Raw genomic sequence first — 16,566 nt, 5'->3', positions numbered from 1 at the left:
CCAGAATCTGACTTGTTTTTCATTCTCCTGGCATTTATTCAAATTCTTTGCCATTTTCAATTTAATTTTCATTACAAACATGTTTTGATACTTTAATTCAGACTTTAAATAATATTAACAGTCAAGTTAAAATTTAGTCACAGGTTGCCCAGGCTGGTGTGGCTCAGCTGGTTGGAGCATTGTCCCATACACCTAAAGGTGGCAGGTTCAGTTCCTGGTCAGGGCACATACCTAGGCTGTGGGGGTTTGATTGCCATTCGGGGTGGGTGCAGGAGGCAGTGATTCGATGATGTTTCTCTCACACATAGATATTTCTCTCTCTCCCTTCCTCTCTCAAATCAATTTGTTTTTCATTTAGTCACAGGTCACTTTCATATTTCTAGACACATAATAATTTGATACTATATTTTTATGTTTCTTTCCATTCATATTCAAGTGAATAATATAAGTGAGTATGACCAATCCATTTAAAAACGATAACACTTTGCTAGAGCCAATAGCTGTTTATTAATCAGCACTGGGACAGATGATAGGCAGAGTGAAGGAAAATAATTTTAAAAAACACTGTTTATGGTAGTGGCAAGAATTTAGGTTTTACTATCTCCCTTTGTGCCTGTGACCTTGTAAGACAGGACGCTGTCTATTTCCGTGGAGAAGAAGGCAGAGAGAGGAATGGGAGATGAACTTCCAGGGATTGGTTGGAAAACTGTGTCACTCTTCCTAATGAGTAATTTGTCTTTTACTAATCTCTATGTAACATGGTCTCATTAATAAAAACCTCATTATCTTTTGTTTTAGTCAAAAAAGGGTGGTGATGTATGATTGTCTTGGTTTTCTCTGACTAGCATTGTTCTATGCGTTACACCTCTAGGAAGTACTCCCAACTAGTTGATGTATCTTTGTCATCCAGCAATGTCCCATAAATTTTGAAATGAATGAGCTGGATAACGTTAGACTTTGAGTGCTGCTGTGCTTAGTATGTTCACCTAGTGGGTCGGACAAGGGACTAGAAAGTTAGACATAGGCATGGCTTCTCCATCCTGGTTGAAGCTGATTTACACTGCCAGCCACGTTGTTTACACATAGTAAATATTAAGCATTCATTGCTTTGATTCTGTTTGACTTAATTTGATTAGTTTTGGTTTGAAGAAATTCAGTTTCTCTGTGTATTCTGCATCTAAGAATTAGGGATCATTACTGCCCCTTTATTATACACAAAAGTGATCTATTATTACCCTCCAAATTTCAGCCAAGAAATGTATGCTCAACTATCTGTTAAAAGTAGTATTTTTATTTTTTAAATTTATCTTTATTGTTCAAAAAATTACAGATGTCCCTCCCTTTTTCCCCGCTGACCCCTTCTGCCCCACACCCACCCCCAGCCCCAGGCCTTCACCACACTATTGTCTATGTCCATGGGTTATGCATATGTGCATATAAATTCTTTGGTGAATCTCTCCCCACCCACCCCTGCTTTCCCTCTGAGATTCATCAGTCTGTTTCATGCTTATATGTCATTGGATCTATTTTGTTCATCAGTTTATTTTGTTCTTTAGATTCCACATATGAGTGAGATCATGTGATGTTTGTCTTTCTCTGCCTGGCTTATTTCGCTTGGCATAATATTCTCCAGGTCCATCCCTGCTGTCTCAAAGGGTACGAGATCCTTCTTCTTTACAGCTGCATAGTATTCCATGGTGTGTATGTTCCACAACTTCTTTATCCACTCATCCACTGATGGGCACTTGGGCTGTTTCCAGATCTTAGCTATTATAAACAGCATGGAGGTTCCTCCAAAAATTAAAAATGGAACTGCCTTCTCACCCAGTGATCCCACTTCTAGGAATATATCTTAAGAATCCTGAAACACCAGTCAGAAAGAATATATGCATCCCTGTGTTCGTAGCAGGACAATTTACAGTAGCTAAGATCTGGAAATGTAGTATTTTTCAATAAGCACCCATACCCCATTTCCACCCTGATCCTCATATATCTATCAAGCGGACATCCCTGCATGAATGCAGTCAGTGGATGAGGTGTCCAGAATCGTGAAAAACAGAAACACTTCATGAGAAGCCTATTAGCTCTGTAAATACAAAGCCATTTATAACTATCACTAACAACCAAGCATGTTCTGATGATGTTGCTACAGCTTTGAGAACTTGGATATATTGACTGAAAGGACAGAAAAGTATGACAAACTCTCTTCTTTCTTCGTCAAGGTTTTTAAAGTCAGGTCTGAAAATTCTGAATTTTGGCAAAAGGGTTGATTAGGCTTGTAGAAAAGAGTCAACCCTATAGATGAGCAGTCTCCTTGTCTGGGCCATAGATTTTATGAGTGTAATACCCTTTTTTAAAATATTTTTAGCAGCTTTGTCTCTCATCACCCACCTTCTGAACTACAGTACCCTACATCACCAAACTATGCATTTCCTTCCTTCCCTTCCCCTTCTTCCCCTTACCTCTCAGAGTCTTAGACCACCAGACAATAGCAGGGACGCACAGGGTGAGGAATATGAGAAGGGTTGTTTGGGGAAACAAAGGTATTTCCTCTTTCTCCCAGCTTTAGCCCCAGTGGTGTGTATATAAATTTTTATCTACCCCAAAAGGAAAGCATTGCTTGATGATAGTCTTTGTAATTGAATACTTGTTTATGATCACCTTTCTTGTAGGTATCTCTAAAGGAGAGGAGCCAAAAATATTGAGACCCCCAAGACGGCCCCGGAAACCCAAAACTTTAAATAACCCTGAAGACTGCACATACTATTATCTACTACATGTAAGTGGCTCACTCTTGTTATCAGATGGGAGCCATAGCATCCACAGAACTGTGACCACCCTAGGCCTGTCCAAAGGGAGGACTCTTTAAAAGGGAGATGCCCATCAGTTTCTGCTTTCCTGTCCCATCCCTGGCTGAGGATCTGGGCACTTGGCTCTCCTCCAGCCCCTGTTCCTCACCATCCAGGCGTCTCCCATAGTCCTGTAACTCTATGCCCTCCCAGTAGTTTTCTCTGCTGGCTGCATATCTGAGCTGATATGCAAATATTAACCCAGAAAGAGAATTGTGTCATAGAAGGAACTATCCAGACAGGGACCTGAATGTGAATGGGTGAGTTATGGTGAAAGTAGAAGAAACAAAGGAAAAAGAGACATTTATTGAGCACCTTTTCAATTCCAGGTGTGGAATGATGTATGTTCACGTGCATTGTGATATCTAACCCCAGAAACAGCCCTTACTACAGGGACATTCCCATCTAATAGATCAGGACTCTGAGACACTGATAGGGCACTTCTTAGCTGTCAAGGTTGTTAATTGTGCTGAGGTCCTCTCACTCACCCTGGCATGCAAGCTCACTGGCATCGCCCCTGCCAGCCTCCTGTTCCTCTCATGTTCCTGTTCTCTGTGAATGACACCATCATCCACTTGGTTACCTAAGCCAAGAACCTGGTGTCATCCTGGCCCTGGGCCTCTCTCTCCTACCCCACATCTAACACTTTACTCTAAAGCATGGCTTCTACCTCCAAGGCTCGCTCCCATTCATCTCCCTCCTCTGGTCTCACAGCAACAGCCCTCTTTCAGACCATCATGCTTCACCTGGAATGCTTGACGCCCTACCTGAGTGCTTCTAACCTCAGCTTCTGCAGCCTGTGCTAGAAAATTTCTCTGGACCATCAATTTGATCATGTTCCTCCCCCGATAATCCCTTTATAGCTCAGCAACTCCCTCCGCATAAAGCCCAGACTCCTTCCGGGGCTGAACAGCAGAGAACAAGATTGTAAAGTACCAAAGGTGGTACTCAGTCACCTTGGTTAATTGCCACTGAAATGACAGTTGGCTACTGTGGCTTCAACAACATATACCATTCTCGATATGAGAAATTATAGGAGACTTTGAAATAAGGAGGAACATTTATGACTAATAACCAACCAGCCAGTAAGATGAGCAGATTCTGAGCCTCTACAAATGAGCCCCTGCTCCCAAAAAACTTACATTGTCATTGAACCATTATTTTCTTCATGGATATACAGTGTTTTAATACATCTTAAGTTATTAGTGACTGGAATCCTTTTTATAACCCTGAGTCTTTAAATCTGTGGCTTCAGTGAAAATAAAACACAGGAAACTTGTCTGTTATTACAAGTGAAAACACGCCCTGTGTTCATATTTATCTGGCCCTTACCTGTGTTCAGGTGCTACACGTAAGTGAGATTTACAGAAATGATGGGGCTCCACTCCCTTTACCCATCAAAACACTGTAATTTCAAGTGGTCTTCACGAAAATCTTTCTAAAATATATTATAATGCACATTTTAAATCTTTTCTTGATCACCCAAGGTCACTGTAGTGAGCAAAAATGTTTGTACTTTATTCAGATCTATGCTTATAAGTGAGGCTCCCTGACCAGTGTGTCTAAGGCAGCACCTGTCACTCTGTAGGCCCTGGTCCTGCTTCATTTTTTTTCAAAGCATTTATAAATATTTATGGGGCTGCTGAGCTGTGGAAATGATTTCCCTGAACCTGCCTATCACAAACAGCTGTGCTTTCAGTTGCTTTACCTATTTTTATAGCTTTTGTTTCTCCTTGGATGTCACTTCTTACTAGAGCCATTCTGACTGACTTAACATCAATACTATGATTTGATGCTCTTAATCTGTTACATCTTGGAAATGTTGCTATAGTTGTATCCAGAATAAGAGTAGGCTGAGCCTAAGAAGCATACCTACGGAGGGGAGAGCATTAGCTGGGCACGCACCCCCTGTTGTGGCGGCATGTGGGGCTGCTGTAACACGCAGAAGCTGGGCGGCCCTCAGCAAAAACAACTCGGGGCCAACAGTTTCATCAGGAACAGTAGCTGAGCACATCATTTCAAAGGTCTTCCAGTTTATTATTTTCCCCAGTACCTCCCCTGACTATAGCAGTAGGTTGTTTGGCCATTCCAAGATCTTTTTATTTTTTTATAGATTTCAGAGAGAAGAAGGAAGGGAGAGAGAGGGAGAGAAACATCAATGATGGGAGTCATTGATCGGCTGCCTCCAGCACGCCCCCTGCTGGGGATGGAGCCCCAAACCCAGGCATGTGCCCTGACCGGGAATCGAACCAGGATCTCCTGGTTCATGGGTCAGCGCTCAACCACTGAGCCACGCTGGCCAGGCGAAGATTTTTTATTTCACACCCCCCCTGTGATTTAGCTACTTCCTTCATCCTTGTGAAGGCCTCTAAATAAATAGTTTGTATATTTCCAAAAGGAATATAAAACTGTGTTCGCCATGATATAGTGGATGTGAAATTTAAAGTTTCATTATAAAATGTATTTCTTTATGTCAAGAGGGGAAGGAGCGTGACGCAGCTGAGTCTTCAAAGTCCTCTGAGCCAAGACCTCTGTTCTTTCAAAGGCCCCTTCAAGAAACACCCTCACGGGAATATCTCCTTTGGGTCCTCTTTGTCTCCTTGTCTTTCTCTCTTCTTAACTCTAGTTCCTTAAGAAACTGCCGTAGGACATGCTTCTTTATTCTCATTTCAGATTTCATGTTGGTAACTTGTAATTTCAAAACTATAATTGAAAACATTGTTTGTCTTAGCAATAAATGCCCCTAATGTAAAGTCCCTTGGGTTAAAATTTTCCATGAAATCCTCTGCCATGAGGTACAGTGCGCTGCTCCCTTCTTTCTGATCGAGAATGCAGCTTCATGCTTCCCTTTTGGGCTCAGCAGCTGGGAAACTAAGAGACAGACGCAAGGCTCCATCTTAACACCTTTCATTGTTGTCCTTCTTCCTTAATTACAACTTCTGTCTTGTTACCTTGACTGTATAATTGTTTCTATTATAAGCCATCTTAAATAATTTTTGGAAAAACTTATTGAATTACATTTCATTAGAATATTCTAGCACAGGCAAGAGTGAAATAAAGCCAGGACAGTTTTTCCTCTTCTAAGAATTCCTGTAGCTGAAAGCCAGCTTATACACACCACCTCCCAGGGGGAAAGGCTGATTCAGAACTTAAAGGAGTTGCTCTGGCCCAATGGCTCAGTTGGTTGGAGCATGGCCCATACACCTGAAGGTTGCTGGTTTAACTCCTGGTCGGGACACATACCTAGATTTTGGGTTCAAACCCATGTCAGGGCACATACAGGAGGCAACCTATCAAAGTTTCTCCCTCTCTCTCTCCCCTCCTATCTCTCTAAAAATCAATAAAAACATATCCTTAGGTGAAGATTAAATAAAGGGGGAGGTGCCCTGGCCAGCTTGAGAATTCAAGGGCAGAATGTTACTTGATTCTTGGTTGTATAAAGGGGATCTCTACCACTTGACATCACGCCATCATTTCAGCATAACTTTGTATTATAGAAAATTGTTACCAAGAACAAAGCAGCCTTTTTTTCAGACAATGGATCAAGGCTACAGGACCTCTGTCATATTAAAACAACAACAGCAACCACAGCAAACACCCCCTTGGTCCCAGGGATCATTAACTGGACCACTAGGGGCCATTGTACCTATGCTGGTAATACAATTATTTGTAAGCACCTCCTAGCCCAGGGCATTGGGCCAAGAATGTGAAATAATAGGAAATGGGAAGGAGGCAGGAATGTAATTGGTGTCCTGCCCCTTACATTGTTCTTTCCTGAATGGTCCACTCCCAGACTTGATGCATTTAAGCATTCACCTCTGCCTCATCCACCCACTGAAATAACAACCAATGAGAATGAAAGAAACTATGAAACGTTTGATTCCTCCAACATTTTAGTGTATTACAAATTATAAAACATGAGGAAAAAATGATTGTGTGCCTAAAAATACTGGGAAAACCTTCAATACTTCCAAACCATTACTAATTGCCATTTTTATAATCTTGCACTTTTATGGTGCCAGTCAACTTGATATCTGCATTAGGGCTTCCACAATTATAATACCTTCAGCTTGATCAAGGTGAGTGTGATATTGTTTCCTCAGCCTAAGAGATATATATGCTCTTGTAACATGTAAATATAAGAGCTCAAATATATTGAGCTAGCACACAGTGAAACATATTACTGGTGTTGCGATACCAAAGAGAATATTGCATTGTATGTAAGGTAAAGTATCACTTTGTTGGTGCTCAAATTAAAATATTGATTAAAATATATCTAATCATATCTATACTTAAATATTCTAATTTTTGCCTCAATACATAAAGTTCTCAACTTGAAAACATTTTGCAAATGAACATATGTATCATGTATGCTGCTACTTTAATGCCATAAATGGGCTCCTATAGTTGAGTGAAGCCAGTTTCATTCTTTTGTGAACCGTTGCAGCTGCCCTCCCTACCCCCCCACTGCTGTACCCGCAGCCAGGGAGAGCATAGGAACAAGACTGCAAAGCATCCTAATTACCTGCTTAAGTCACAACTGCCTTTGTGAAGAGAGATGGCTTTTCCAGAAATTCTGGCTTTTTTTCCCCCATTTGTAGGTAGATAGACCTTATGTAGTCTTGTGTATAGTGGTCACTGTGGTAAACTCTTTTTCTGTATGGAATGCAAAGATTAATTTTAGTCCAGTCCTGGTAAAAATAATCACAAATTCATAATTAGTGAAATATGAGTAAATTATATTTCTTCAGATCTTAAAAATACTGTACCTGCTTGTTTATTTCTAAGTTAGCTTTATAGAAACAAAAGTGTTTCTATATTAAGATTATAGTAATATACCAATTACATTATATTAAGACATTAATATTTATAGATTTTTTTAAATTATTCTATTCCCTTTAGAAGTCGATCCAAGAAGAAAAACGAAGACCAAGGAAAGATAGGTAATTCTTTTTTCTAGATTTGAATAAGTTATCAAACCAAAATATAAATCTATATGTTCAAATTAGATTAATAATCACCAACTTTATGTGGATAGATTTGGAAAGTAGCATGCTCTCCATGCATTTATATTATAAATACCTGTATGTGGTTTAAGATCTTGTCTACTGGAAATACACTGAGCTGGCACAGTGTGAACCGTACATTAAGAGCTCAAATAGTTTTGAATGAATTGTACTGTCCCGATATAGAATTTGCTTTCCTGGGTCCATTGATGAAGTTTTGATTGGGCAATTTGGACATGCCCATGCCCATGAACTTTCTTTCCCCAAACTCCTTTTTGCTTTTTGTTCTTGAAGACAAGACGTACTAAATCTCATTTTTACGGACTTGTTAGGAAGATAAGGTTTATGTCACCTGCAGGTGTGGCACACTGAAATTCACTCTGGTTTTCTTTTCCTATAGTATTTCAGCGGGCCAGAACTTTACTATTTTAATATCTTGCCACTATTCAATCAAACAATGTCCAGAAAGACTGAGGGAAGTTCTTCTGTTGGGCATGAGCCGGACACAGCATTCCTAATTTATGAATCGGTGGCATTCTGAAAGTTCATTTATACATTGGTACCTGTAACTTGAAAAGCACTTTTCCCCAGAAACACTAACACCTGGCAGTCCAGACCTGTCCCTGGTGGCCTCATATGGAGTTGCAGCAGACTACAGATGCTGAGCACCACAGGTACCACAACCTAGCCAGAGGAGATCCAAGAAATAAAATGGTTGAGAACACACTCCCTGGGCAGGAATTAAAATGTAGCACAAAAAATAATTCCCTAAAGACCAACAGGTGCTCTAGCCAGTTTTCTCAGTGGTTAGAGCGTCAGCCCCTGGACTGAAGGGTCCCGGGTACTATTCCAGCTAGGGGCACATACTTCAGTTGCAGGCTCGATTCCCCGCCTGGTCAGGGCACATGTGGGAGGCAACCAATTGATGTGTCTCTCTCACATTGGTGTTTCTCTCTCTCCCTCTCTTTCTCTCCCCTTCCTTTCCACTCTATCTCTGAAAAGCAATGGAAAAAATATCCTCCCATGAGGATTTAAGAAAAAAAGACAGACGGGTAGGGACAGAACAGAAGGTTATCTGTAAAGGAATAAAGTAAGATCATGACACATTGTGTATATCAATGTGTTGACGATTGATAAAATTGGAAAATGCTATGTGTTAGTACGTGAAGTGGCCCAAGGGGCGGTTGTGAACCCTGACCTAGACCAGCCAAGCCGGAATATTGTAATCACTGGCTATTTAGTAATGACTAATGTTGTGCCAAGTTGAATGCCACAGAGCCAGGACAATCCCCTCCAGCAGCTAATGCTCTCTTAAAGGTAAGAGGTAAGGGTTTTGTTTTTCTCTTTAATTTATGGTATATGCTATTTTTGCACATTTCAAAACTACCACTTCTATTAACATGTATGTGTTACTCTTAAATTACAGTACATACGTACATACTTTAAAAGAAGAAAGCAAGTGTCCTGTAAGTTTAAGTGAATAGAAAATTCAACTGATACTATGGTATGTTTATGTGTTCATTTACAGTCAGGGAAAATTATTAGATTTGGAAGATTTCTATTATAAGGAATTTTTGCCCAGTCATTCTGGACCAAAGGAACATAACCCTAGTTTAAGAGAACGAAGACAACAGAGAGAACTCCAGAATCAATGTTTTAAGGCTGATGAAAGGTAATCAACTTCACATTAAAGTATTTTCAATTTTATACTCACAATTCCATTTCTAAAGCATTTCCATTTTATGTATAACGAAGCATTTAATGACAAAGCACTTACTGAATATTGCATCTTATGATTGACATGTTTAAAAGTAAAACCATAAATATTATGTATGGCAGGGGAATCAGACTTCCAAGTTTTTCTAGCACAATTCTAGTTTATACCTGTTTTCTTGGTGTAATCATTAATAGCACCCTCCTCCCTTTAAAAATACGTCAGTTTGGATGATAAATTTATCGTCATACTAACTATAAGCAATAAACCATATTCAAAACTGGAGTTAAGCTCTAACCAATGAAATTTTAATCACTTATTGGTTTCTCATTTATGCTGTGTAATTTCTCAGAATCAGTGATGTCAGACCAAAAAAAAATGGGGGGAGAAAGATTCATATAGAAATATGTATTTTGGATTTAATCTCTCATTTTGCCACCGACTTTTATATCAAGTAACCAACCATTTGTAGCTTACTTATTACCTTGGGAATTTTTTTTCTTTCCCCAGAAATTCTTCATGAAGTTATGATATTTGGGGCATATATTAAGATGGTAACGTGGTGTGTGAGAAATGGGAGCAATGACAGGCCATGAAAAGCTGTTTTTCCAAAGTCCTAAGTGAACATCCCATCAGCCTAGGGCACTCAGACCCCCTCACCCATCTCTTCTACTGTGTGAGGTGGTGCGTAAGAGGTTTTAGAGTCAGATAATCTCAAACTTGGATCCTGACTCTGCCACTTAGTAGTTGAATGACCTTGCTCATGTTACTAGACCTCTTTTAAGCTTCCGTTTCCACATCTTCAAAGGGAGTTACTAATAACTGCCTCACCATATTGTCATAGAAATTACTGAAATGATGTATGTGAAGCGCTTAACACCAGATGTGGCCAGGGGAGGTGATCCTTAAAGATGGCTGTTACCATCTTTAATTGCTTTTCCAGAATCTTCCTGAACTATGATTTCTTCCCCTTGTACCCAAAGGAGGATGCATTCTTTCATCTTGGAATCAAGAACTGTAACGTGTTGGAGCTTAGAGGTGTTCCAGTCTAACCACAGAGTTCTCTTCCAGGAGAACACCAAGTGCTGGAAAGACTGAGCGACTTGCCCAAAGTCACACATTGAGCTAGTGAACCAAAATCCAAGCTTTTTCATTCCCTATTCAAATTGCTTTTCACTGACTGACCTGCTGCCCATTTTAACAGCCCAGCCTACCTCCTGTCCAGTGTGTCCACCCCCCCGGCAGACACGCACTGTGAGAGCATTCCACCCCTCAGGCACTGCCTGGTATTCCAGCAGTGTCCGTGGATGTGCAGTTGGTGTTCACTAGAATAAGAATGCGAGAAGCTAATACTGGTTGAGTGCTTACCTGGTGCTAAACACTATGCTAAACTCTCATTTAATCCTCACAGCAACTGTCTGAGGCAGTTACTATTATTGTCCCATGTTATAGGTGAAGAGGCTAAGTACAAAGTTTAGTGACAGCAAATACTCACCTGGCTAGTAAGTGATGGAGCCAGAATTTGAACCTGAGAATTGACCTAAGCATCCGTATCTCTCACTTATCCATATACCTCCCTCAATTCAGCACGGATGACTGTTTGCCCTCCAGCCAAGGCCAAACCTTCCTTTTGTGCACTGAATCCAGCTCCTCCCTCTGGTCAAGAACATTGTCCTGCAGTTGTCCCCTCCCTCCTCTGCAACGTGAACATTTGTTCTCTTTACCACATCATTTCTGACCATCTGTGAGCAGAATGCAATTGGACCCATCATAAGAAACAGCCTTGACTCAATCCCCCTGCTCTCCGTTACAGCAAAAGTAACACATGAGAATGGCCCGACATCCTCCACGACCTCTTCCCAACCTCTCTAGAGCCACTTCACTCTGGAACAACAACACCACTGAAAATGTCCCTGCCAAAGCCACCAGGGACCTCTGTTTCATCATATGCCATTATCTATTCTCAATCCTTTACTCATCCTATCAGCATTCAACATTTTTTCTTTACAATTACTCATTTTTTTCTTTAAATACTTTTCCCACTTGCCTCCAGGATAGGACTTGTTTTGCTTTGCCTCCCACCTCCCTGGCCCTTCCGTCCTATTTTCCTTCACTGAGTCTTCCTCATTTCACTGACCTCTCAACCATTTGGGTGCCCCAGGCCTTCGCTTTATCAACATATATGCTCATGCCCCTAAGGATCATCTATTTACTTAAAATTCCTGAACTGAAATCTCTAGCCTAGATTCGGACTTATGTATCCAACTGCCTATTCGATATCCCCTCTTGGATATCTAGTTAGTAAACTTAGTATAACCAAGACCAAAATCTATGCCCCCAACCCCCAAAAAACACTCTCCTGCAGCCTTCCCCATCTCAAATGGCAACCCCATTCTTCCAGCTGGTGAAGCCAAAAACCTTGGGGACATTCTTGATTCCTTTTTTTTTACACCCTAAAGCCAATCCATCAGCAAACTCTTTCAGTCCTACCTGCCAAGTATGACCAGAATCGGATTCTTGCCTCCTCTATAAGCCTAGAACAAGCCATTATCAGTCTTGTGTGAACTATTGCAATATCTCTTAACAGACCTCCTTACTTCCACTCTGGCAGCCAGGTCCTTTTATGAATCATTCCTTTGTTCAGAAGCCTCCAATGTTTCTCTCGCTGTAAGTAAAATTCAAGTCCTTGCCATGGTTTCAAAGCACTAAATTACCTGCCATACTCTGCCTTCACGCCTCCTGCTCTCATCCCTTGCTATTCTTCCTCTCTCTTGATCCATTTAAGCCACGGTGGCTTCCTTGCTGTTCCTTAACCACAACATACACTCTGTAGTCTTGGAACCTTTACATTGTTTGACTGTTATCCTGGAATGACTGCCCTTCCCTCAGAGATCTCCCTGGCTCCCTCCCTCCCCTTCCTTCTGGTCTCTCCTTACCTGTCACCTTATCAGAGAGGCCTTCCCTGACCACTGTCTATGAAGTGGCTTGTACACACAGACACACACCTCGCACCACTCTGTCCCACTAGCCTACTTTTTCTCTCTAGCACCTCTCACCATCTGGTGTTAAAAGCTGTCGATGGCCCTCTCCCATACTAGACTATAAACCCCCTGAGAGCAGGGACTTTTGTTCAGTGATCACCTGCCCTGGTGGCTGACACTGAGTGAGTGCTCCATGGATAAAATGGATGAATTTCTGTAGCTGCCTTTTAAGTAGCATGTGGCTTCCCCAGGCAAGCTGCAGAATCCGAAGGAAAACATTGGCAGGGTTTCCTAGCAGTGTGGAAATTTGGCCCAACAGCCTCATTGGAAACATTGAAAAAGCCTACAGGGCAGACAGCAACTGTGTCCCTAACCTAGTGGTTGGTTAGATTTGGCGGGAGAGTTTTTAAGAAACATTTGAGCAGTGTAAACATGCAAAACGACCGTTGTCTATTAGGCAACTAAAATAAGTGCTTATTGGCTGTGAGTTATTTCAAGCCAAAGGCCCATCTTTCTGAACTAGGCGTCCTGACGCTTTACTTAGCTGCCATTCAAACAAGAGTCATCAGGTTCCACCAGCTCTTCTGCTCCTCGGCTCAGAGGAGTTTTGAAAACCTGCTGAGAAAAATGTGCGCAGATCCCTTTGACCACGACCCTGATGTTTTGATTGTACGGTTTTAAAATGCCCGCAGAGGGTGGGAGGCGTGGAGAAGAGGGCCCGCCTCGCGCGGGGTGGGCGGGGTTGTGCCGCGCGCGGTGACGCGGCTGAAGCGCGGGCTCTGGGTGTCGCTCGCAGGTGCTGGGCGGTGGAGAGCCCCGAGGAGGAGGCGAATGGACCCACAAGCAACCCCTACGACTACAGGAGGCTCCTGCGCAAAACTTCCCAGCGCCGGCGCCTGGTCCAGCAGGTGTAGCCCCGCTGCCACAGTGGCCACCGGAATGAGCCCGAGACTGCGGGGCGCAGAGGCCAAAGCGGGGGACCCTCAGGCTCTGAAGTCTCGGCCCGGACCTTGACACGGGCTGCCCACCGCTCTTCCCCGAGTGCCCAGGGGCGCTCGGGAGGCGGAGACCTGGGAGCTCTTCGGACGAGGACTCAGCTCGCTCCCGCACCCTCCACGCCCACGGGTCGGGACCTGCCTGGCCCCGGCCCCCAATACAGCTCTTTGTTTACTTGTTTTCGACTCCTTAGGGAACCCGACGGCGCCTGAGCTCTTGCTGACCCCTTCCCTCTCATTTTGAGTGACTTAAAGGGTTTCCTGTTTTGTGGAAATGCCTCTCCCAGGCCCGGGGGACACTCGCAGACAGGTTGAGTCTGAGAAAACGAAAAAAAGCCCAGGATGGGAGGGGAAACGCGGGGGCGGTGGGGACGTTTTGAAGATGAACTGGCGTCTTAAACTCGCGCTCTCCCGTCCCTTGGTTGTTAAGGTTACTAAATAAAGGCAGTGCCTTGGAGAGCCCATGGCTTTCTGGGCTGGCGGCTGTGTTCCCCGTGGAGGTCCTGCTCATGTGGTCCTGCTGTGCAAGTTGGGGCTACGAGGGAGGGGGGCGCGGTGCCTTCTGCCCCCATCAGCGAACAAAACCCACCACCATCACCCCGAACGCACATAAGTTACAGCCTGTACTTGTGACACAAACGTAGCCTCCAGACAAACCTCCAAATCCCCGCAGCACACACACACACACACACACGGCCTTCCCAAACACTGTGGCTTCCTTTGGCCCTGCTTATAAAATTTCTGGTCCGCTACTGAGTGAACTGCCAGATGTTTCAGTTTCTTTCTCCCGTCTGCAGATTTGAGGCAGTCTCCGCTGCTCTGAATTTTGGTGGTTTTAACATGGAGGGAAGGGCAGTGGGTGAGCAGAGGTTGATGCATTTTATTTTAAAATCCGGTAGAGCTCTTCTATGAAACGAACACCCTCCGTCTCCACGCGCCCTGGTGAGAGCATAGGAAGGAAGAAGGGTGGCGCGGTAGTTTCATGGACGACTGATTGGAAAGAGGGTTCTGGCTGGGATGGGGCTTGCCCCTTCTGCCCGTGTCCCCAGCTCCTGCACCCATGGCCCAGAGCCAGGACACTTTGGGGGAAATATTCGAGGAGAAGGTGAGGGCTCGCGCAGACGGCTGGTAACATTTGTTGTGACGCAGGGCCGCCGGACGTAAGGTTTTCTCCAACCCAAAGAGTTGTCGCCACCAGGTCCCCTGAGAGGACTGGTGCAAACTTTAAATTTTACAAATGAGATTCGCCCTAAGGTGAAACCTCCCCCTGCGGCAGCGCTGAGCTCCGAAGCCAAGTGCGCTCCATCTAGGCCCTGCCCTTTCCCTGGGTAGGCGCAGCCGCCTCCACCTGCGGTTGGGACCTCGAGGGAGGAGCCCAAGGCCTAGCTGTGGCGGGGCGCACGGCGGGGCCTGGCCCAGACACCCACAAAACCTGCGCCGCTGGACACAGTTCACCGGCGGGTCCGGGGAGAAAGGGATCTCCGTAACTCAAGGTGGCAGGGCTCCCTCCGCCCCTACCCAGCGCTCAGACCACCAAGAGGGGGACTTTAGGGGTAAAAGCCTAGCTTCCCGCCAGGCCCCTTCTTCAATCCAGGCTTCCTGAGGGGCCCCTGCAGACGAGAGCCCTGGTGCCCTGGCCCTTCCGTTGCTGGAGAGGGAGGCAACTGACCTTTTCCCTAAATCCCCTCCCCCTCCCCCTTTTAAAGTGTGGCGGGAAAAGAGAACGGCAAACGTTCGGCTTAAGGATACAATGTTTTTGTTTTTCTTTCGTATTTATTTCTCTGTCCTTTCTCTTCTTTCCATCTCTCTTCTTTCTCTGTGCTTCGAGATGTAAGCACTGGGAAGGCGTACAGGGAAATTGGTACCATGCACTCCTCTTTGGCGGGCCTGCAACGCGATCTCTGGGTAATCCACGGGCAAAAAAAAAAAAATAGGTCAGCCAAGGAAGGCGGCCGGCGAGCGGCCCCGGAGCGTGGGTCTCTCTCCCCTGCTCCAGGAAGGGCCTTGGAAAGCTTTTCCCGGGCGGCTGGCCCGCCTCCCCTGCCCCAAACGGAGGCTGCCTCCTTTGTGAACTAATGACTGTAATTATTACCTCCCAGAGCTCTTTTGTTATCTCCAACCCCAAGACCAACAAGGGGGGTGGGGAGCGGGCTCTTTTGTGAAATAAGTCTTTATAAAGCAAATTGCCGTCTAGGGAGGGCCGGCCTTAAGGAAGGGCAAATCAGATCCCGAGTGCATCTGAAGGAGGGGGTGTTAAATTAAAAATGCAAATGCTACCCTTTGGTTCAAACTACTCCGGAGCTGCGGGATTTAATGGAGTAGAATTTTTAAGTCACTGCGTTTTTTAAAATCCTTGAAATCCAGGTGTGTTTTGTACCTTCCTCGTGTTTTAATTCGTTTCGTCTTTCGGGGCTGGTGTGTGTGTGTGTGTGTGTGTGTGTTAAATGCTTGCTTTCAGGAACGTTTTTGTTCGACCACTCATCTATTGTAGAAAAGCTCCGCCACCCCAGCCTGCTGGCTTGAAGCTAAACATTTGCAGGACTTGGTGTGGACCTAAACAAAGAACCGGTCTCTCCGACGCCCACCTGCACTGCTGAAGCGAGAGCCGCGAAGCTGCCCTGCCCTCGGCTCGGGAGGCGGGACTCCCACCGAATCGCTACAAGCCGGGAGTTGTTACCTGGCTTCGCTGGAGCATTAGAGCCGCGAGCGCCGGAGAAAGGGACTGAAACGAGGCCTGGGTTGGTGCGCACCTCGCTCTCGCAGCCTCGTGCAGGCTTCTGAGCACAGCCGGCTCTGCGCCCATCCCTGCGCCCGCTCCAGGAGTGGGCCGGGCGGCCCGGGTACAGATTGAACGGCTCCTTCCTGCTCGGGCACGTGGGGAGTAGACAAAGCTTTGTCAAGACAATTGACCAGGCCTCCAAGTGCCTGGGGGCACAGGAGTTGCACTTGCACGAGGCCATCCTGGGTCCCACAGTGCCCTTCCTAAGCCGGGGTCGAAGGGTGGTAGCCCAGACTGAGGGT

General features: G+C 44.7%; 1 protein-coding gene across 1 annotated transcript in view; it reads left to right on the top strand.

The window, feature by feature from the left end:
- The window catches only part of MYO3A (myosin IIIA), a 196,015-nt gene extending 181,972 nt beyond the window's left edge, over positions 1-14,043 (top strand). The window contains exons 31-34 of the mRNA XM_081149403.1: positions 2,673-2,779; positions 7,752-7,792; positions 9,384-9,527; positions 13,347-14,043. Of these exons, the coding sequence (XP_081005529.1) occupies positions 2,673-2,779; positions 7,752-7,792; positions 9,384-9,527; positions 13,347-13,464 (410 nt within the window). The 3' untranslated portion in view covers positions 13,465-14,043. The remainder of the gene's footprint in view (positions 1-2,672; positions 2,780-7,751; positions 7,793-9,383; positions 9,528-13,346) is intronic.
- Positions 14,044-16,566: the final 2,523 nt, after the last annotated feature.

Source organism: Miniopterus schreibersii (assembly GCF_964146895.1).
Source record: "Miniopterus schreibersii genome assembly, chromosome: 1".
NCBI lineage: Eukaryota > Metazoa > Chordata > Mammalia > Chiroptera > Miniopteridae > Miniopterus > Miniopterus schreibersii.
The sequence above is the reverse complement of the archived record's forward strand: the minus strand, read 5'-3'. Positions and strand labels throughout refer to the sequence as shown.